General features: G+C 51.9%; 1 protein-coding gene across 1 annotated transcript in view; it reads right to left on the bottom strand.

Annotated features, from left to right (window-relative positions):
- Positions 1 to 23,415, bottom strand: part of ARHGEF10 (Rho guanine nucleotide exchange factor 10) — a gene marked incomplete at its 5' end in the record, with an annotated part of 87,660 nt that overhangs the window by 40,577 nt on the left and 23,668 nt on the right. Inside the window, 10 exon segments of the mRNA XM_082443959.1 lie at positions 1,337 to 1,453; positions 3,138 to 3,317; positions 3,545 to 3,622; positions 7,447 to 7,553; positions 10,383 to 10,497; positions 14,022 to 14,138; positions 16,325 to 16,488; positions 18,604 to 18,660; positions 20,765 to 20,841; positions 23,285 to 23,348. Coding sequence (XP_082300085.1) covers positions 1,337 to 1,453; positions 3,138 to 3,317; positions 3,545 to 3,622; positions 7,447 to 7,553; positions 10,383 to 10,497; positions 14,022 to 14,138; positions 16,325 to 16,488; positions 18,604 to 18,660; positions 20,765 to 20,841; positions 23,285 to 23,348 — 1,076 coding nt within the window.

Here is a 23,415-nt window from a genome sequence, read left to right as displayed (position 1 = left end):
TGAAGATTCGGGGCGCGGCTGGGGCGTGTCCGTGTCCTGGCAAGTCTCCCCAGGGGAGGCCAGGGGGGAGGGAGTCCAGGGCCAGGCGCCCCCCTCCCTCCGCAGGGGGGCTTCTCTGGCAGGAGGGGATGCCCCAGGCTGACCATTTACAAACTGGGGAGGAGTCACCAGCTCTCTCCAGCTGAAGGGCCGCGTGGTGTGGAGCCCAGAGCCCGGCTTGACCTCGTGGACACCAGGCGCCTGGGGTAGGACAGGAGACTGTATGGCCTGCCTTCCCAGGCCGCCGGAGGCTGGCGGCCTGACGGTGAGGCTGCAGTGGCCTCCCGTCAGGTACTGTCGGCCAGCAGGACCACAACAAACTCCTCAGAAAATGTACACTTTAGATCGTCCCGTGTTTCCTTTCTCCTGCTGTGACGGGGGAAGGCCAGAGCGCCGACCGCAGCTTTCCAGAGTGGGGTCGATCTCAGGACGGACCACCTCCACCCCGGTCCTGCCTCAGTGGGAGCCACTATATCACATGAGAGGGAGGGGGGTATAGCTCAGCCTAAATAAGGCTTCACCCTGGGCGAGGATACCCCCCAGGGTTCACTGTGCAGGTGGCAGAACCTTCCAAGGACACAGTTCAAGTAACAGGAACAGGCTTTGGTCCCAGGTCATAATGCAAACTGGAGCCTCAGGCAGATGAGACTCCGGCCCCGGGGACCCAGTATCTGAAGGGGAACTTTATCCTGGTTCCACGGGCGGCGAGCCCTCCGGGCACGTTTACGTCCCAGCCTGTGACGGGCGTCTTTTGACGGAGATGCCGCTGATTCAATGTCACCCATCAACACCCACCGGGGACTCTCCGCAGCTGCCCTTCCCGGGAGGATGGGGAGCCGCCCACCCGACGTCAGAGGAGGAACGGACCATGGAGCCCCCCTACCCACCGTGGGGGCTCATCTTTAGGGGGTCTGCTCACGGCCTGACCCAAAGAAGCCAAGGAGCCCCCGACCGACTCCGAAGCCACCTTCTGTGACTCCTAACCCTGTGCTGAGCATCAGCTGGCCGCTTGGTTTGGGGTCTGACCTCCACTTTCTGACCCCTCCCATCTGTCCACGTATGTCTAAGGATGTGCAAATGAAGGTTATTTTCAAAGAGCTGTGTTGTCACTAAAAACTTCATCTTCCTTTCCGGCACTGATCCAACACCTAGGGTCCTGTTGGTGCTAAAATCTTTACAGTAAATAACATCATACATTTAGAGGGAAGGTTTGGTGAAATTTCACTACAAAGTATTTTGGCATCAGATCTGTTATCAGAGGGTGATAAAACACACAAAAAATTTTTAGAGCGCCTACCTTTAAAAATTCAAGAAACGCAGGTTTTGTAGCACACGTTTTCTTAAGGATTGCCACAGCTGTGCTGAAATTATTCACGTATTCGCTGTAAGCATCCAGCACCATGGACTTGGAAAACTGAAATACAGAGGAAATTGAGCAATGTAAATAACGCAGAGTCCAACTGCTTCCTCCCCAAGCTTGCAACGAAAGGCTGGAACCTGTGCTAACGATAACCTCTCGGTCACTGTGATGTTTTCATAGGATAAGCTTCATTATGACTGTGTGTGATCATTGTTTTCTTTAAGCAGACTTGCTAGGAATTTTTCAATGGCTGGCTGATCTTATGTGCCAATGCTCTTCAGGGCTGCCCTGCTCAAAACTGTGGCAGTTTGGGTTTCAGTTAAGCAATGTTCCTGACTACAGTCGTATAGAGATGGTGTTGACAGACATCGTCCTTTAAATTCCTGCTGACTGGCACTTTGTGGATTTCACCTCCAGGACGGGGTGTCCTGCACCTCAGCATGTGGAGGCCCCAGCATCCTGACCTAACCATCCCCTGGAGATGCTCAGGGGAGGACAGCTGACCGCACCTGTTTCCCCAGGCTGAGGGGCAACGCCACATAGGTCCACTGCCCAGTTTTCCCAGAAGCGCAAACGTTTCCAGAGGCAGAGACGTTGGCCTCACTCCCTTTTATTCTTCTAAGATCCCACATATTCTTGAGGACGGACAGCGATTCCCATAAGTAGATGTGTGGCCACTTAGAGAAGAAATGCTTTCATCTAAATTATATATGTTTTAAAAAGATTTTCTTCTACATTAAAAAAAAGTTCCCAAGGTAAACGTTTTAAGAAGGATAGGCTAAGAGTTGAAACTAATATATAAAATAGGCAGAAAAAAGAGGAAATGTCCAATATCTCTTTTTTGTTTTTCATAAAGATCACTGAAGGGGATTATGCAAATTAATTTTAGTAAGAACTCTCTTTCCACGTTATGTTCAAAGCATACTTTATATACCTCATTAAGCACACGCACAGAATATACAGAAAAAAGGTTTCACGCATCACATGACAGCATTCCTCTAAGTATACGGACACTTAAAAATCTTTCAAGCTCTTGTCCCTTGACAGCGCTGCCCTCAATCAACTTCAGAATCCCTCTGCTACCTCTAGATAGAAAAGTAGCCAGTCCACAGTGTGGACGATTCACAAATGGGCCGAAGATAAATGGCTCGGAGCCACCCAGCGCTGGAGCTCAGGGCTGCGGCGGCTCCTGCTGGGAAAGGTCAGCGCAGCTGTGGGACCAGCTCGTGTCCCCTCGCGTCCTGTGTCACCGCGGGGCCCGGAGGCTGCGTCCGCACAACGGGACACCAGGTCAGGGAGCACAGGGCTGAGGGAAACAGGTGGGTATCTTCCCACAAGGCGGTTCCCAGGAGGGGTGGGACCCTGTGAGGGCTTAAAGCCGACAACCCCACAAAACCGTTCACAAGCAGGGCCCTGACTCGGCGACGAAACCATCATCAAATTGCCTGTGATGCCTCCCAAGCTTGAGACGGTGTGTAGTCTGAAGTGTTCCAGGGGCAGCTCCCCCGGAGCCTCTGGACGTTTCTCTCTACATCCTTCCCCTGGGCGCACACACGTGCACAGCTTCCTGACCTCAGACCGGCCCCTGCGGAGAGCTCCGCAGTGTCGGCCGGGGCGCCGTGGGGTGCAGCTGGGCTCAGGCCGGTAGGACACCCACCCTGAGGCACCCGTGCGAGAAGGGAGGGGCCCTGAGCCCAGGGGAGCCCCGCAGACCCTCTGGGCACGCCGGCTCGGTTACCGAGGCCACGAAGACGTCTCCGATCATCTCCACTGAGTCCCACTCGGCCACGCGGCTGGCCAGCGCGATCTGGAACATGCAGTGGCACTGCAGGACCTCCTTGACCCGGTAGAAGACCGTCTTCAGCTTCCTCTCGCTCAGGATCTTGGGTTCCATCTCAGACAGCGGCTTCTCGTATTGCTGAGGCAGAAACGCACAAGGACGGCCCAGGCTTTTCTCAGGGTTCGTGAAAGAACACGGAGAAACTCACCTGTGCAACTGCGTTTGTGTCCAAACAAACCACGCAACTTTTGATGTCAATACACAGACACAATTCTCAGATTCTTTTAAGAATTTTGCCAATTTGAGTATCTTGTAATTCATAGGTTCACGAAACATATCCATTATACAATGTGGCATTTAGATACCTCCAAAATCCTCATAAGAGCATCCACGTAGCTCTTTTCACTGTCGACAACCGAACCCAGAATATATCTTCTTACGACCTGTTGAGAATTTGAAAAGACAACAGTCAAAACCTGCCTCAGAAAACACAACAGATAAATTTGACTTCTGTTGAGGCTTGTGGACAAAAAAGTTTTTTGTTTTCCAGACAGTACATAAATGAAAACTCCCAAGGCCTTAAAATATATTAGTGCATTAACTACCTACCATTATGGGCACAAAACATCGGTCCCCCATCACTACAATTCTGTTATTTGTAAACCTCAAATTATAAACCACAACTACAGCAACACAGTTAAATTATGGCATTGACAACAATTTCATTCACTCATCCAACAGTAATGGACTGAATTAACGGATTGTATTTTATGTGCCGAGCACGGAATTACATGGTATTTCATGTATACGTTAAGCATCGAAAAAAAACCTTCCAGTCTTAACTCAAAGAATGTTATTACCAACATATCTAAAATCATTATTCCAAAGTTATTAAAAAAAAAAAAACTTTTGGAAGGTGGAGGTATAGTTTTGTTTTGTTTTGAGGCCATTCGAAGCCTACAAGGCTGAGAACGCAGAGAGTAAATTACCAACGTCAAGTCCAGGTGCAAAAACTCCGGAGAGCGGAGCATAGAAATTACAAGACTGCTCCTAACCCCACCCCCGGCAGCCCCATCCCAGGAACCGCGGCGCCACCTGGCGGCAGAAGGCACATCCTCCGAGGGCGCACCTCTCGTCAAGTCACCGACATCTGCAAGGGAGCGACTCCTCTCCCTACAAAAGGGCCGCTCCTTCACAAAATGAAGGCAAAAAGCAACCTTCAAGGACACTTAAGGAAGAAAGTGATGTGTGTAAAAGGCAGCTGAGTCCGGAGTTAAAGCACAAGCACACGCGGCCGCAGCGATGACCCCTCCCTCTGAAACGAGGGTGGCACCCCACGACCCAGACACCCCCAAACTGCGGATGGTCAAATTTGGGCCAGCCTTCCCCCCAAATTCAGATTCCCACACACTGTCTCAACTCTGGGGTCAGGATATTTGAGGATTTGCGGGGGGGGGCGTCTAACCTAGGAATTAAATATGTTTTTTTAAGTCCTGAGACAACACTAATGTATCAGGTCAAAGGACCTAGAATTGGTATTACTGAAAAATACAAAATAAAACCCCGAATCTCCCCCCGATCCCAGGGCTCCCGCAGGTCGGGTCAGCCCCTCGGTTAAACTCAGTGAGTGGACAGTACAGCCAACACGGGTCCCCAGGCCTCAGGCTTCCCGGGACCCTGACCCCGAGGCTGCAGGGAGACCTCAGCCCTGGACCAGCTTTCCTACGAGGCCACGGGGACCCGCGGGAGACGTGCCTGGGCCAGGAGGTGATTAGCGCAATGGAGGAGGAGAAGGAGGTGGGGGGGGCAAAGGGGAGTGGGAGGGCAGGGAGGGGAAGGGGGGAAGAGGAGGAGGAGGAGGAGGAGGAGGAGGGAGGAGGGGGAGGAGAGGGAGAGTGGGGGGGTGGGATAGGAGGAGGAGGTGGAGGAGGGGGTAAATGCGAGGGGGAGGGGAGGGAAACAGGGAGGGGGAAGAGGAGGAGGGGGTAAAGGGGAGGGGGAGGGGAGGGGGAAAGCGGAGGGGAGGGGCGGAGAGGAGAAGGAGGAGGAGGAGGACAGCAGCCCCTCCCTGTGCCTGGACCCTGGATCAGAGGCCGGAGGGCAGAGGATGCTGGCCTCATCCTGCAGCTTCAGTGCTACCTTTCAAGTAAATGACAACCCAGGAAATAAAGGCTTTCCTCCCACCAAACAGGGCGTGTAAAGAACGCTTCACATGCAGCATTTTTCCTGACAGTTATGTTACCTTATTTCAACTTTGGAAGAAAAAAATCAAAGAGCACTGACATCCGGGTTTAATCTTTTAATGGAAAACTCCCCGGAGAACAAGCAGTAACCAGTGGGAAAGCAACCTCTGCGAATCAGGGGGTAAGAAGGAAGCCTGCCGGGAGCAGCGCAGAAACCGAAACACAAACCCTCTCCGGCCGTCGGCCGTCGTGACCCTGGCGTGGCGCGTTCAGCCCTGAGGGCCACCACACGCGTCGCGTCACTGTCTTGTCAGGCCACGAGGGAGACACCGCAGACGCCAGGTCCCCGTTTCATGGGAAGGAGGACGGCGCTCGCGGAACAAGTGAGCAGCCTGGCCGGAGTCTCCCCTGCCCCAATGCGGGGCCCGGGGTGGGAACTGGGCCGGGGTGGGGGCGCCTACAGAGGTGCCCTTTCTGCACCAGGGACCCGTCCTCGCTGTCACCACCCGGCCCTCTGGGGGACAAAACTGACTGGCAGGTGTGTGTGTCTGTTGAGACCCTGCGGGCTCAAAACTCCCTTGTCCCCCGTCCCCTGGCCGACCCGCACGCCCCTGCTGTCTCCAAGTCTCGGCCTGGCCAGGGACGCCCCGCGGCCACATGCGTCTGCAAGGCGGCCACAGTCCCTCACCCGCAGGGCCCCCCACGGGGAGGCTCCACGTGCCTCCCGACCACGTGACCCCACGCTGTCCAGGAAGAGGACCCAAGTCCTGGAGCCCCAGGGGAGGCCTCCAGGAACATCGAGAGTGTTTTTGAGCAATCGATGCCCTTTTCCAGACTTGTGAGGCTAAAATGAGGTGGGCGAGCCAGGAACTTGGGCAGCGAGCAGGGGGCAGTGAAGAGCAGCCTCTCTGCTCCTGCAAAAACCATCGACCCGCCCCTGCCAGCAACGCGGCCACATTTCAACCCCAGGAGCACGAGGGAGCTGAGGACGCGGGATCCAGGGGGGCACCGGACCCGGCCACGCCCGCTGTCCAATGCCGCCTGACCACGAGGCCCCTCTGGACCTGGGTGTCCTCATGTGAATGCGCTCCACAGGGGGCATGCAAGGATGAGGGGAGTGACTCTTACACCTGCCTGACGTGTCCCCTCCTGAGCACACGAGCCCGGCCTCTCACGGCCCAGCACCCACACACCAGACACTTCACTAGCACCTTCAACCCTGCTCTCCTGCCCCCTGCAACCCAACCAAGTGCCAGCTTCCTACTCCAGCCTGACCTATGGCTAACAGCCCCTTGGCAGCCTTTTCAACACAGCTTGTCGTCTTTCTTACTAGACTCTGAACTTACCACAGAGGATTTTTATGTGGTTCTGTCTGCACGCCACATCTGTGCACGCGTGTCGTGTGTATGATGCATGCATCTATCAACCACCTTGTATACCTATAACCCACCTACGTCTATCTACCTACATCATCTATTTACATCATCTGTCATCTCTCTCAGCCTCCATGACCTGCATCAGGCTGCCCACGTGGGAAAAACTCAAATCACACCCCACCCAAAACCATCAACCCCGCCCCCCAATGCCCCCAACTCTGTGGTACGCCCTTGTCTCTGACGCCCTTGTTTCTGAAGCTTTCCTTTCCTTTTACCCAAAGATAATCAAATGGAAACCACGGAATATCTTCCCTCTGCTACCTACAGTATTTTCAGAGACGAAGAAATTCATTGATATTCGGCTGACTTCATGAGTTGCTGGAAATCTATCTTTTAATCTCAGACTCAGGCACTATGTACACATACACACACTTTACACAGTCACATCCAGTCCCTTTGTAGAGACGTCCCATCAGTGTGAATGAGTATAAATGACGCTCACAAAGAATGCAGACATTCCACACATTTTCACAATTACACTGGGGCTGATACTCAAAATATTTAGGCCCGCTGCTGGCTTAACCCCTTCCTTGCTGGACCAGGAGAGGCCAGTGGATGGAATGGCTGGGAGTCTGTGCCAGCAGGTAATTCCCAGCCAGCACAGCTGTCCTGGTACAAACACGGGGGTATCCGCCCTACGCATCCTACCTGCTGCTGAGACAAGCCTTCGGGCATCGGGGTGAGGATGGCTTCCGGGTGCCTGCAGTCTACGTCGATGAACAAGTTCTGCTCCTCTTCAAGACAGGATCTGTGGTCTTAAAGGAAGACAGAATGTGCTTGTTTGACACTGAAACAGGATATAACATCACAGCGCAGTAAAGTTGGCTGTCAAAGCAGCGCCTTGGGCAGACACCTCAGTTCCACGTCTCCATTCCACCCAGCAATGAGTAAAGTGAAGTTTTAACAAACCCAAGAAAATATCCTTCCCACAAGAGGAATGTGGTGTTGTCGATATTTGAGATTTTCAATACTTGAAGTCTAACTTCAAAAAGCAGAGGTGTCATTTGAACACCTAGATGGCAGAGTAGAAATACATATTTCAATTTCTTAATCTATAACATATCAAAGTCAGAAACAAAGAAAAGCAGCTATGAGTGACTAAGAACCAACACTCAATAGTCAGGGAAAACGAAGGGAGACTTAGTAACCTCCTGACTTTCTCCCTTTCTCACTAGAAATCTGAAAAAGCACAACTTCCCCAAGATCAAAAATTCTAGACCAAAATTAAATTCATTTCTAAAAACTTAGATGCAGCTAAGTAGTCTAAAGAATTCACAAAACACCTAGAAACCAGAAAAGCACAGGAATTTTTAGGTAATAGGAACCTGGAGATTATCTAATTCAAAGATACAAAACCCTAGCTGCACAGAAGAACTGTCAGAGGAGCTTTAAAAAACCTACAGTGTCTATACACCTATTGGAACGGCCAAAATCCAGAGCAGTGACAACACCAAGTGCTGATGAGGATGTGGAGCGACAGGAACTCTCATTCATCACTGGTGGGGATGCAGGATGGTGCAGCCACTTTGGGAGACAGTTTAGTGCTTTCTTATAAAACTAATCATACTCTTATCACATGACCCAGCAGTCACGCTCCTTGGTGTTCACCCAAAGGAGCCAAAAACTTATAACCACACAAAAACCTGCACATGGATGTTTACAGCAGCTGTATTCACAATCGCCAAAACTTTGAAAGCAACTAAGATGTCCTTCAGTAGGTGAGTGGATAAAATAAACTGTGGTCCATCCAGACAATGGATATTATTCAGCTAAAAAGAAAGGAGCTATCAAGCCACGAAAAGACATGAAGGAACCTTAAATGCGTATCACTAAGTGAAAGAAGCCAATCTGAAAAGACTACAGACTGTATGGGTCCAACTAGAAAAGGTAAAACTATGGAGGCAGTAAAAAGATCAGCGGTTGCCAAGGTTTGGGGGGAGGGAAGGATGAACAGAGGATTTTTAGGGCAGTGGAACTACTCTCTATGATGCTATAATGATAGATATGTTTCCTTACCCATTTGTCCAAACCCACAGAACGTACAACAGCAAGAGTGAGCCCTGACGTGAACCACAGACTCTGGGTGATGGTGACGTGTCAGTGTAGGTTCACGATTGTAACACACGGACCACTTGGTGGGGATGGTGACAGTGGGGGAGGGGAGGCTGTGCATGAGTAGGGCTAGGGGTTTATGGGAAATCTCCATACTTCTCACTCAGTTTTGCCGTGAACCTAAAACTGCTCTAAAAACAAAATAGTCTTTAAAAAAACCCACAACATTCCAGTGTGCGGACGTCTCCCTCAGAGGTCCACTGACGGTCTGGGGGTGGAGGCCTGGCACACGCTGTTTGTAAGAGCTCCCGGTTCCTCCCTGTGAACTCCAGGGCTAAGAGCCGCGACTTTAGCCCAGGCTTCCCACCTGACAGCTCAGGAAGCTAAGGCCGCAGGGTTCAGGGGTGTGTGTAATGGGCCCCCTCCCCCCAAACCAGGAACGATCCTGTGATACTCCGCTCACTCTCCCCCTGGAGCTGGCTTCCGGCCTGCCCCGTGCACCTGGACCCCGTTCCCTTGCGATCCTGGCTCAGGGGTCTCGGGTGGGCCCGAGTCGGCATTTCTGAGCAGCCCCCAGGCTCCGGGGCCCCTAACCCCAACCTCTGCACCTGTGGGGCTCTGCCCGTGTGCCCTCCCACGAAGGGCCCCCTCTGGGGCACCTGCCCCGCTGCCAGCTCCCCACCAGGGAGCACTCTATCAGAACCCACATGCCCGTCTCCGCCCCTGACACACTCTCCGTCCTATGCGAAGAGGCCGGGGGCTCCGTGAGGATCACACCTTCTCTAAAGGCCCAGGTGGCTTTACGGCCAATTACAGTCTTCCTGGGCCATTCGCAGGGGAAACACGTGACCTTAAAGTCCTCTCCCTGCACGGTTATCAGCAGCCCTGCACTGAGCCGGCACCGGCTTTGCACATCAGAAGTTCGTAGCGGCAGCAAAGAAACGTGCTTCTAAAGGACCAAGTCAGAGTCAGGACGGTCAATCCGCACGTAAACCCTCAGCTACCGGCACAGCGGGTTACCTCCTACCACACCAGTGCCCAGACGTGCTCAGACGCTGGAGAACCCTCGCCCGGAGCTTGCTGCTGATGTGAACACACCCAGACAGGCTCTATCTTTCTGACACACAAGCAGCATGGGCTCCTGCCCCTGAGTGAAATGTTTCACAAAACCTGAGAATTCTGGAATCCTCTCACCAGCACAGAGGATCCTGAGTCCCCACTTAGAGCCCACCGTACTCAGCCTCAGCCGTGAGGGGGCAGGAAACGTGCCCAGGAGCCCCGGGCACTGTGAACGCACCACCGTGACTGTGTTCTATTATCAACGACCCTGCTGAGAATCCTGGGGCTCTGCGGGGGGAGAGCAAGCCCCCGGGGGGACCCCCGATCACCCGACTGCTGGGGGGAGCCAGTTAAGGGGGGGCGAAATCCACCCCCTGCGAGAATTCACTCAACTTCCTGCCGCCCCCGGAGTCCCCGCTGCCCCGCGCCAGCCCTGGGCCCAGGCAGCCTCCCCGAGGCCGCGCCCCGCGGACCTGCAGAGACGAAGGACTTGGTCCTGATGAAGGAGCGGCCCCGCTTCACCACAGCCTTCGTCTTCTCCAGGCCATCCTTGGTGCCCTCCTTGGCGGCCTTCACGAGCTTCTGCATCTGCGGGGAAGGGAGGCCGGGTGAGGGCGGGGTGACTCGGTAAAACCTCCTCGTTGCTTTTACTCCATTTTAAAAGAATACTGTCAAGTAGTTTGCTCTTGAAATATCATCTGAAATTGGCTTTTTGATCTGGGAGAGCTTTCTTGGCTGTTGTGAAACTCTGTGTGTGTGTGTGTGTGTGTGTGTGTGTGTGTGTGTGTGGTTTGGGGCTGTTTGGTTTTGATTTTGCTGGTTAAAAAAAAAGAAGGAAAAGCAAATTTACAAACAGAGCCCTTCCTTAACATAGTTTTTAAAAAGTCTCCTGCTGTGTTTAAAAGTCAGTCTTCGTTTTTATTACAAACACTTGGCAAAGAGCTTTGCAGAAGCCGAGTGCGGAGAGCTGAGGCCACAGGTGTGAACAGTTTGCCCAAGGTCAATGGACAGATGGCAGGAAACAGTGGAGCCCCTGGCTGGAGACCCACCAGCCGGCTCAGCCGCTGGGCACTCCCCAGCCTCCCCTGGGCTCCCCCTGGAGGCCGGTCAGCGGCTCACGGGCCCTTCGTACTGATGGTCACAGGAATGGCCAGATGGAGGGACCTGCCGGGATACAGACAGAGGGACGGCCCGCAGGAGGGGTCGGCAGACCCCCTCCTCCGCAGAGACTGAAGGGTTGGAAGGACCACCGGCCCCCGCAGGGGAGTTTGTCCATCCTGGTTCCCTCAAGCCAGGGTCCTGGCATAACACTTAGACTGGCCGTTAGTGCCAAAAGCTTCCAATGACGTGCTTTGGCATTTCACCCACATTTCTTATCCTTTAGACTCTAACGTCTGAGATGTTGGCCACTGGGTACCGAGCGACTGATCGTTTACAGAAAACCCAGATGGCCTCTTATGACACAAGCCAACACCCTTCGGGTCTGTCTAGGTGCCGGCCTCCCCGCCCTCCTACAATCCTCCCCTGGGGGGGAGGCTTCGACACCCGCCCGCTCACCTCCAGGGCTTCGCCTGGCCTCCCTCCGCCGGCCCTTTCTACGGGGCCACTGCCCGGTTGCCCGTCTGTGCAGAGCCGCGCCGGCTGAGGGGCTCTCAGGGGCTGAGTGCACCCTGGACTCGGGGGCTGTGCCCCTGGGGGGTTCCCACCCGAGGAGCCTGAAGACTGGCGCCGGACACTCGCAACTCCAGCCCTGAGCGACTCTGCAATTCCTCGCTGTCCCCGCGCCCTAGGCTGCGTCCCTGAGGATGTGCCCCTGGGCCACCACCCACCTCGACGGACACCAGATCCACCTCACACTGCCTGGCTGACCCCGACTCGGACGCCCAGACGCTCTCCACCGCTCTACCCACCAGGTTAAACGCGGCAAAGCTACGCTGCCTGCTCCGCCTCTACCCACCAGGTCAAACGCGGCAAAGCCACGCTGCCTGCTCCGACTCTACCCACCAGGTCAAACGCGGCAAAGCCACGCTGCCTGCTCCGACTCTACCCACCAGGTCAAACGCGGCAAAGCCACTCTGCCTGCTCCGACTCTACCCACCAGGTCAAACGCGGCAAAGCCACGCTGCCTGCTCCGACTCTAGCCACCAGGTCAAACGCGGCAAAGCCACGCTGCCTGCTCCGACTCTACCCACCAGGTCAAACGCGGCAAAGCCACTCTGCCTGCTCCGACTCTACCCACCAGGTCAAACGCGGCAAAGCCACTCTGCCTGCTCCGACTCTACCCACCAGGTCAAACGCGGCAAAGCCACGCTGCCTGCTCCGACTCTAGCCACCAGGTCAAACGCGGCAAAGCCACGCTGCCTGCTCCGACTCTACCCACCAGGTCAAACGCGGCAAAGCCACTCTGCCTGCTCCGACTCTACCCACCAGGTCAAACGCGGCAAAGCCACGCTGCCTGCTCCCACTCTACCCACCAGGTCAAACGCGGCAAAGCCACGCTGCCTGCTCCGACTCTAGCCACCAGGTCAAACGCGGCAAAGCCACGCTGCCTGCTCCGACTCTACCCACCAGGTCAAACGCGGCAAAGCCACGCTGCCTGCTCCGACTCTACCCACCAGGTCAAACGTGGCAAAGCCACTCTGCCTGATCCGACTCCACCCACCAGGTCAAGCGCGGCAAAGCCACTCTGCCTGCTCCGACTCTACCCACCAGGTTAAGCGCGGCAAAGCCACGCTGCCTGCTCTGACTCCTGCATCCCTTCATCCAAACGCGGCTTTGTCCGCTGACAACCCTGGACGGCAGCCCACCGTCCCCGCTTCGCAGCCACCGCTGGTGCCCCGCGCTGCCTGTGCGCCCCTGCCTGCCCGGCTGCCCGGCACCCCTCCTTAGCTCCCTCCCCCCCAGTCGTCCAGATCCCGCCGCCCAGACCCGGGCTGCACATGCTGTCCACGCTCCCTCCAAGGAGTCGGAGAATTAGGGACAGACGGATGGCCAGGGAGCCTGCAGGGCGCCGAGCCCCGGCTCCAGGTGAAGCCACACAGGTGCCGGGTTCCGGGCAGGGGGAATGGCCGCCCAGGGTCGCACAGCTGCGGCGACACGCCAGGCCCTGCTTCTCCTGCACAGAACGGCAGCGCGCAGCCGGCCCCAGACGAGTCACCCTACCTGCTCCTCGCCCCTCTGCCCGCCGTCTGATCGTACACATTCCCCTCTCTTTGCTGAGCTGGCCTGCCTCGTACCCCTCCCTGGACCACCCGGCCCTGTGCTCCCTGGAACCACCCCCCCGGCCTCCAGATTATCCCAGGGGCTCCGCCTGTTTCCTGCACGGAACCAGCCCGACGCCGAGCCGGAGGAGATGCCGTGATTTCCGGGGGCTTCGCTCCTGCACCGAAAAGCGTGGAACAGAGCCGTGACGTTCCAGAGACGTTCCTCAGTGAACACCTGCCTCAGGTAAGTGCCTTTCAACACGTGTGAACAAATCACAACGTCAGAAGGACCAAGATCCCACTGAAGGGAAGGTTACTTGACAGTGCCCTTTTAAAACATCTCGAACAGTGGACACCACGACATTCACACCCAGCAGTTCTCAACTTTGTGGTCTCAGGAGCCCTTCACACTCAGAAAAGTCATCGAGCAGCCCAAACGGCTTTGGTTTACCTGCTTTATCTATGTTATACTACGTAAGGAGTTAAAATTGAGAAAAATGTTGAATATTTTTATTAATATTCATTTAAAAAATGTTACACCTGTTACATTTTGTCTCAGGTAACGTTTTATGAAAAATTACTACATTTTCCAAAACAACAAAAAAAGTGCATTGTTTTGCACTTGGGGGAACCTGCCTCACGTCTGGCGTGGAGACGGTGGATCCCATGTCCCAGCAGGCGTGGGTCACGCCCTGGGGCCTCCGTCCACACTTGGGGGGACGGGGGGGACGGAGGCGAAGGATACCCCGGAATTGACAGGAACTCTCCACTGCCCAGGTGGCCCTGGGGTTCCCTGGACCGCACCGTGAGAACCACCACCCCGGCAGAACTGGCCAGCTCTGGGGCTGCGTTTTCTCGTTAAAGGACAGTCTGCTTTTGCAGAAGCGTTTTCAGCGTGAACCACACTACCTTCAGTTCATGTTTGTGCTTTAGCTGCTGAATCTCTACCGCGCCCACCGCGTTTGCCACCAAATGTCTCATCTTTTTCTCATAGTGCTCCTTTAAGCGGGTTAGGTCATGGGAAAGCTACAGTACAAAGAGATACAAGCTTTTCACAACACGCTCTTTCCGGTGCTTTGAGACAATCTTACATTGAAAGGACTTGAGCAGCGTCTGGTGGGTGATGTTCACGCACCAAGGTCCTATTGCCCCGGGCCCCCCCTCCTAGCCCACCGCTCTCGAGAAATAAACACATGAGTGAGGAAAAACACATCATCAGAAGACAGACTACAGGTGACCCAGACTGGAGACTCTTCTATGCTAAACAAGAGCAAGTAAATGCACAGAAGAATGTGGGCACCATCATGCCTTTACGTTTTGGTGAAATTAAAATGATCAAAACTGTAGAACTATATATAAAATTATTCCATTGTGTCAGCACCAAAGCGAAAGAAGCTTGAATTCAAGATTGTATTGATGGGGAAATGAATTGGGGAGGACCACGTAAATTTTTAAGTCTCCAAACTGACATAACTTTCTCTGCAGCCCACGGGCATGGGGTGAAATCTTGTAATTCACTCCTCACGTGATCACAAACGTCTCCAATATGCAAACCGAGGCCCCCGCTCTTTAGTGAGTGTTTCCCATGTCAACCCAGACAAGGACACCTCAGCAATTGTTTTATAAAATCTGAGACTATGAGGTGAGTCTCAAACGACTTAGGGTGTTATTTTGGCAGTTTCTGAAATACGACTTTTTAAACCAGGAAACTTGGTACTCCTTAGAGCTGCCCTCGGGACGCTGCCCCACAGGACGGATGCGTGCTGGACCCGGTGAAGACTCTGCACTCACGGCCGCCCGGGGCTGGCCCTCCACCGTCTCTGCTGCTGGGCCACCCGGCCTCCTCTGTCGGCATTGCTGGTGGTGCATCTGGGAACACGGGTCCAGCTGGACGGCCAAGAGGGCAGAGTCTCCACTCAGTAATCGTGCCCACGGCTCAGGGGCCATCGCCTGACCAGCCCAGTTTGCACGTCATCTACCAGGTCCGCTGAAGACGAAATTGAGGAGTGTTTTAACCGCTCTCCAAGGCCGCAGTGGGTGCCCCATCCTGCTGAAATCAGGCCCCAGTGCCCCGTTTACAATTACAGCTGTAGCTTCATTCACTGGTTAAGTCTCAGCTGTAATAACTCTGGTGACAGAAGACAGCTAAGTTCTGGGGAAAGCTTGTTAATAATATTGAGTAGCTGGGTTGACCACCACCAACGGGTAGATTCTTCTTGAGTTTCAGGACAAGATTACAGACTATGCGAACACTAAGCGCCCGCAGTAATCTGTCAGCCGCACCGACGTGGAGGCCACGTCCCGGGGCCCATCGGCCTGGTTACGGGGGTGCAGGCGGGGGGAGGCGTTACTGATCGATCCCGCCGTGACATATCGATTCTGCCGTGATGACGAGGCACTAGCCACAGCCTCCACCAGCGTGCAGCCTGCATCTAGACCTCACACAGAAAGGACACGGAGCGTGCTGACGTGCCCGTGGACGGCAGTGTGAATCACCCCTTTACCAATAGCCAAAACACCCAACGACACGAGTATTCGGGCTGGCCAGTCACCACTGGACACCGGCCACATCAGTGGGGTGATTTCCCTCAGCAGAGCCTCTCTCAGGTCCCCACCCTACAACCTCCAGCCCTGGAATCCACTCTTGCAACCCGGAGCTTCTCCCTGGACCCTCATCTCGGGAGCTTCACACACACACGCTCCCTCCCTTTAAGGGTGCGCCTGGGCAGCTCAGGCGCTTTCGTCCTGTAACATCCTTTTGTAACCACGTTCTATTTTTATATCTTCCTGTTTGTGTTGGGAACACTGAGGGTCAAAACATCCCGTAAAGGACAGCAGGGCTGTGCTGTGTCCCACCCGGCCAGGCTCCATCCCCGCAGCGGGCTGGGCACAGACAGCATTATGGGTACACAACACAAATATCCAGGGAATGCTTATGTACGTAAATTATTCAAGACAGCGAACCCGCTTAGGGCCTTTGGAGGGATTTAGTTTATATAAATTTAATTTTCCCATCCTGCCGAGATTCTATTATGTGAAATAAGGGGCGCCTTCTCTTTTGCCAACACCCAGTGCTTTTCTCGAAGCACATATCAGCAGCTTAAAAAACGACTGTTTAAAATAGTACGCGAGTGAAAGTGACATCTTCTAGTCCCGTCCACAGGTCCACGTGCGAACGTGTTGTCTCTCAGGCACACAGACAGGACACGTACTTGCTTTTTGTGGTCGCTGCGCAGGAAGGGCTGGGGGGCCCCGGCTCTGCTCTCCGAGTCGCTCTGCTCCCCGTAGCTCTCAAATTCGCTCGAACTCCACCCGTACTCCAGGGAGCTGTTTCCACCTCCATCTCCATTCTCAACGTCATCATAAATCATTTCATCTGAATGCACAAATGCCAAAAGAAAATTTAAAACGTAGACCCTCGCTGGCTATTGTTCTGTCTGTGCACGTTCGTCATCTGACCACATCGTTGGGAGCTGGCACCTCAGAAGAGCTTGGAGGAACAGAACCTCAGGTGTGGCCCCCCCCACCCCGGAAAGGCGCTGGACTGACGGGCGTGGAGTGACAAAGCTCTGATAAACCCCCAGCCCCATCCGCGTCCTGAGGACCACTGGTCTATGAGAAGCCACCACAATTATACCAAATGATGTCTTGCCCATAGAGAACGTCTGACAAAGGAAAATTTTTCTTTAGATACATGTATGGAATAGAAACAGATTAGACATACAGACAGATTCATAGATCACAGACAGATGGATGATAGAGATATTCAAATATGAATGCAAGTGAAGCTTACTGCAAACAACTATAATTTTTGCTTTTGGGCTAAAATAAGCCCATAGTACCTATAACCTGTGACTGTATTTAAATATCTTCATCACATCAGTCATCTTAGAATTAGTGTAGAGCACATCTGTTTACGCCGCCAGATACAATGCCAAAGGAACTGCCTGCAGAGGGGACACACCGGTCTAACAGAACAGCTGTCACCTTCGGCAGGGGCACCGCCAGCCCACCTTCTGTTGCCGTTTGGTTTTTGAGACCCCAGATCAGCCCATCTGCGCTGGGAAAGGTCTACCAGGGAGGATCAATTACTCAAAAACGCAATTCAAACTTGGTTTTACAGCAACCTGCCTTTAGTCTCCACGTTATTTGCAGCAGGTACTTAAACAACTACCCCGGAGCACACTTATTCTAAGGACCTGGCAGGTTTATGTAGAAAGAGGGCCGAAGGTAAGTGTTGGTCATGTAGGAATCTCGGGAGGTGGCCTCCATTAGCTGAGGCCCTAACAGTGCCGGGGAACTGACAGCGTCCAAAGCATCTGTGGGATGAATAAATGAATCCACGCTTTTAATTAGGAAGTTTGCTGTCGGTTTTAAGAACACTTCCTCTATTAGGCTGGGAAAGTTCCCTCCTGTCAGGAGTTTTTAACACTGGAAGGCATGGTACCAAGTACCTTCAAAGCGTGTATCAGGATGAGCGTATGGTTTGTGTCATTTGCCTGGTTCTGTGGGAAATGACATTTAAAGAACCAGCCAATGTTGAAAGATACCTGAACTCTGGAGACAAACCTCCAGGGTTAGGATGGGCTTTGGCTTGTTTGCTGAGATGCTGCCAGACGTGGTTTCCTGACATTTCATTTGGGGTGTTCTGCATCACGCCTTTCGGGCAAAGGGGGCTCTAAGTTTGTGCTAACACCCTCAGGGGGGTCAGAGGGGGTCAGTTCACTTGCTCACTACTCCTTCCTGCCTTCTATGGGGTTCAGTACCCCTTTCCTTGAACTGTTCCTCTAGGGTCTACAAGCGGTCAAGCTCTCCAATCTGCGTCTGAGGTTGCCTGTTTCTCTCTTGTTAAAGGACAAGACTTTGGTTGGTGTGAAGATCTGAGCTGGAACACCGAGTTTTCTTCAGCACTTTGGGAACATTATCCTGCTGTGTCCCAGCCTGTCGAGAAGTTGCTGTTTTTCCCAAATTGCAGTTCCTCCCGGGTGACTGCGCCCTCGCTCCTGTTGCTGTTAAGATATTCACAGTGGGCTGTGCTCGGCAGTTGGAATTGTACACGTCTCGTGGCAGATTCATGCTCAACCTGCTTTGAATTCGTATTTCTACAATCCGGGAACTTACATCTGTAATTCTGGAGAATTCTTAGTAATTCCTTCCTCCATGACTTCCTGTATATCATTTATTAGAGACATGCTGGCACTTCAAGCCTCCAGGTTTCTTCCCTTTCCATTCATGTTTTTCACATCTTTAACTCTTCCTGCTTCGTTTTTTAGGGTAACTGAGAAAATTACCCTACCTTGAGGGCTGGGATATAAACATGTGCACACACAAAACTGTATCGTACAACATCGATGAGACACCGTAACCTTAAAAAAACGTGATGACAGACACAGAGAGCTGTGCACCTAAGGTTTCTGCCTGCCCGCCTACATCCAGAGGGAAAGACGGTAAACTGCACCTCATAAAACTCCACCCCAGACAAAAATCAAACCTGGCTCAGAGTCTGAATTTTCTCTTGGCACGTCATCATAAATGGCTTCTTCCGGATCTGGAAGAAAAGGAAGGGAAACTTTAAAAACCGACCCCGACCGAGGGAGAGCATCCTGCGCTTCACGGAGCTACAGATTCCTGTGATGCTACAGCTACTCAAGAAGTTAGTGTTACGATAAGGATGCCTCGTGGGGCCTTACCAAAGCACGAGCACTGGGCTTCCCTGGTGGCGCAGTGGTTAAGAATCTGCCTGCCAATGCAGGGGACACCGGTTCGAGCCCTGGTCTGGGAAGATCCCACATGCCGCGGAGCAGCTGAGCCCGTGAGCCACAATTACTGAGCCTGCGCGTCTGGAGCCTGTGCTCCGCAACAAGAGAGGCCGCGATAGTGAGAGGCCCGCGCACCGCGATGAAGAGTGGCCCCCGCTTGCCACAACTAGAGAAAGCCCTCGCACGGAAACGAAGACCCAACACAGCCATAAATAAATAAATTAAAAAAAAAAAAAAAGACTTACTGCCTGTTAAAAAAATAAAATAAAAAGCATGAGCACTGTTTGTAGGGCAGAACATTTCCTCGGGATGGAAGGACATCTCTAAACGAAGCGGTTGTGAAATGTATGCAACAGGAGTTTTATGGTCTCCAAGCCAACATATCCCATTATTTTGCATTTAATTACACATCTCTACACGGCTCTTTATAAACATTTTTAACTTTATGCAGTTGATGTGTTCTGATACACAAAAATTACAAAGGTGGCGTGCAGCCTCAGAAACAAAGGGGCAGCTTCACTGCTGCTGTCGGGTAGGAAGCTTTAAAATCAACCGATGGCTTCATCTCACTTTTCACCCATGCAGATGCAACGTGGCCACACGCGCGTATAAAAATGCTGAGCTTTGAGGACAAAACCTCTCAAACTGCATTACGTGAAACGTTAGCATCCTAGGAAACTGTAAGGTGTTTTCTTTAAAAAAAAAAAAGGAGGGATCCTCCACGGGCAGATGCTCCGTGTGCGTGTCAGTGGTCCTACAGGAGAGCAATGGGGTTGGAAGTTCATGCACATATTCGTTAAGAGCTCCATGCTCTACAGGGAAGCCAACCAAACTATAGGGTCCTCCATGCTGGAACCCACGAAGGTGACTGGTTACTAACCAATGGGAGACAAAATGACATAATACAGTCTCGTCCTCCTCTGACGTGCGGCCACCGTCCCCTCCCCACATTCCCAGGACCCAGCTTCTTCTCGTGCTGCGCTCAAGCTCCCACGTCAGAGAGGCTTGCTGTCCCGGAATAATGTTTCTCGACTGCGACCACGGTATCTGCACCCCCATTAGACAGTGTCGGGGGCTGCTGATGTACAGACCTTACTTTCAAATACAGCTGTTCTACTAATAAAAACGAGTCATGGGAGAACGTCAGATTTTACCTGGGAAATAAAATTGCTTGAGGACAGTGAGGTGACAACTTAACCCTGTAACGATCCAGAGGTAATAGCCCCCTAGTAGAAGCATCTACTTACGCTGAGTTGTTTGTTTTGACAATGTCATAATTAAAACCAGAATGAAACATTCCAGGGGAGAATTTAATCATTAGGAGATTGTTAAGAGGTTCTACCTTGTAAGTCAATCATATAAGATAATTACACAGAAATTAGTGAGCCAGTGGAGAGTAAAAGGGATGATCAGAAAAGGAAGCTTCACTTTAAAAAAAATAATAAAAAACAAGATTAGCTCTGCTTTCTGCAGCACACATGGAATAGAAGGTCTGCTGTACCATCTGGTCAGTGGCCTGCATTAATCATCCACCACTCCCTCTTCAAAATGGCACCATGAGAAATCATCTCATCGGGGATCACACGAGAGAATGCCTTGCTAATGCCTCAGTCCCCAAATCGCTAACTTTTATGACAAAAACCATGATCTGCACTAGAAAGAATCAATCAGGAAGAGGGAGATGCTGGGATGCAGAGAGCAGAGATGATCTGATGGGAGACAAAGTGACAGCTTCACGAGGCCCTGGGGAAGCATCTACACAGTCAGCTCTGGTCAGTACTTCAGGTGAATGGACGCAGGACAGGAGAATAATTGGCTGAGGCTGACAAATACACACTGTCCCCGGGGGGCTCAGGGGTGGCCCTCCAGGCTCCCGGCGGCCGTGGTACTCACTTTCCATCCAGGCTGTATTGGCCGGATCTGCAACCCACCGGGCGAGGGCACTGTCCTCCTTATGGACTGGGTCTTCACTTAAAGAAAACACACCAGAACATCAGGATGTTGAGAATCAGTGATGAAAAAGTCACTGCACGTGCAAATTGGGCACTTTCCCAGGTAGCATTACGGGATACGCCAGGTTCAAGATTTCCTCCACAACCATGTATAAATAAGTGCTTTTGAACGCCTACCACACACACACCACACGTCCAGCACAGCATCCAGTGCAACAGGACATGAAGCAAGGTAGTCCCTGCCCCAAGAGGCCTGACTCGTCCTCCTGTTTCTCAGATCTTGCAGAGGGTCCACTACGTGCCCCAAACGATGCTGGGTTGTACGGACACACCCAAGTGAGACTTGGGCCTCTCAGCTCCAGCAACAGGGCGGACTTCAGTACAGCACTTTCAATATTGGATAGAAAAACCAGGCAGGAGATCAATAAGGAAACAGAGGATGTGAACAGCACTACCGACCAACTGGACCCACCAGACTTCTACAGAACACACCCCCCAGGCTTAAGAGCTACAATTATAAAACTCTTAGAAGTAAACGATGAAAAAGCTTCAGGACATCGGTTTTGCCAATGATTTATTGGACAGGACACCAAAAACACAGGCAATAATATGAAAAAATAGATAAACTGGGCTTCAACAAAATTAAACACTTTTGTGCCTCAAAGGACACTATCAAGAGAATGAAAAGACAACCCACAGAAAGGGAGAAAATTCACGAATCACTTATCTGATAGGGGGTTAATATTGAGACTATATAAAAAAATACCTACAACCCAACAACAACAAACCCAATTCAAAAATGGGCAAAAGGACTTGAATAACATTTCTCCAAAGAAGACATGTAAATGGCCAATAAGCACATGAAAAGATGCTCAACATCATTAGTCATCAAGGAAACACAAATCAAAACCACCACGAGATACCACTTCACACTCACCAGGATGGCGATGATTTTAAAAAGCAGGAAGTACGTTTAGTAAGCTTAGAAAAATTGGAGCCCTCACGCACAGCTGGTGGGAATGTAAAATGGTGCAGCTGTGATGGAAAAAAGTTTGGCTGTTCCTCAGAAAGTTAAACATAGGATTACTGTGTGATCCAGCAATTCCACTCCTAGGTATGTACCCAAAGGAATTGAGAGCAGGGACCTGAACAGATACCTGTACGCCAATGTTCACAGCAGCGTTATTTACAGTAGCCAAAAGGTGGAAATGACCAAGTGTCCATCAGTAGATGGGTAGATAAACAAAATGTGGTGTATACACATAATGGAATATTACTGAGCCTTAAACAGGAAGGAAATTCCAACATACACTGCAATATGGATAAACCTGGAAAACATGATGCCGAGTGAAATGAACCAGACACAAAAGGACAAATACTGTACAATTCCAATTATATGAGTTACCCAGAGTAGGCAAATTCATAGAGACAGAATGCAGAATAAAGGTCACAGGAGCTGGGAAGAGCGGGTATTGTGGGTAGGGTTTCTGTTCGAGATGATGAAAAAGTTTCAAAAGTAGATAGTGGTGATGGTTGCACAACAATGTAAATGTATTTAATGCCACCAGATTTTAAACTTTAAAATGGTTAAAATGGCAAATTTTATGGTAGATATTTTTGCCACAATTTTAAAACAAATAATGCAATATACCAAAAACCACAGAATGGTCCACTTTAAATAGGTGAAATGTACTATGGTATGGGAATTATAACTCGATAGAGCCGTTTAAAGACAAAAAAATAAACACACCTACCATGCACCAAGCATGTTCCCATGCTAGGTGGTAGGTGCTCTAAGACTTGGTAAAACCTGGTCTTTGTCTTTGAAGAATTCAATCTAGTAGCAGAAAGGGACACAGAAATAACAGTGAGAGCACAAAGCCATCAATTAGAATGCAGGTGTGTGCACACAGCTGTGGAAGCGCAGAGGAGGACAGTTTCATGAAACGAGACATTTAAGCTGGGTTTTGAAGGGTGAGTAGGAGTTTGCCTAGGGGAGGGGATTTTCCTGGGAATTTCGAACAGATGCAACAGCATTTGTGAAGGCAAGTGGCATGAAAGAAAGGCTTATGATCAAGTCAGTTTCAAGAACTTTAGATGAAAGCCGGGTTAGACAAAGTTAAAGATCCTTTCTCCCCCTCGGGATTCTGAGAACCTTCACAAGGTTAAGCACTCTGAGCGTCCCTGGCAGGGAGACGGGAGTGGCGCATCATCCCGCTCTCTTTGGCTGTGGACCCGCGGTTTTCTCTTTTTCTGCAAAGCATAATGTTAACGTCTTAAAGAGTCCTGCTGTTCAGGAAGACCCGATCTGGGGTCCCTGGGCGAGAGGGCAGAGGCTACGGAGGACAGAAAGACCACGGGGCGGGGGAGGGGCCTGGGCAGTGAGAGCCTCGGAATCACTGCGCACATTTCAGGAAAAGGTCAGGGACTCGGAACACCTGTGGAAAATTAGTAACGATACCTGTTTGTTGGATCCTCAGAACTCAAGGAATCCAGCTGGCTGTCTTCTGTTCCTTCCTGCGTCTCTGCCCGGAAAGAGAAAAAGTTCACATCGTTTTACGCCCGAAAGAAATGTTGAGGAAGTTGCTTTTT

This window comes from Balaenoptera physalus (assembly GCF_965194825.1).
Source record: "Balaenoptera physalus genome assembly, chromosome: 21".
In the NCBI taxonomy this organism is placed as follows: Eukaryota; Metazoa; Chordata; class Mammalia; order Artiodactyla; family Balaenopteridae; genus Balaenoptera; species Balaenoptera physalus.
The sequence above is the reverse complement of the archived record's forward strand: the minus strand, read 5'-3'. Positions and strand labels throughout refer to the sequence as shown.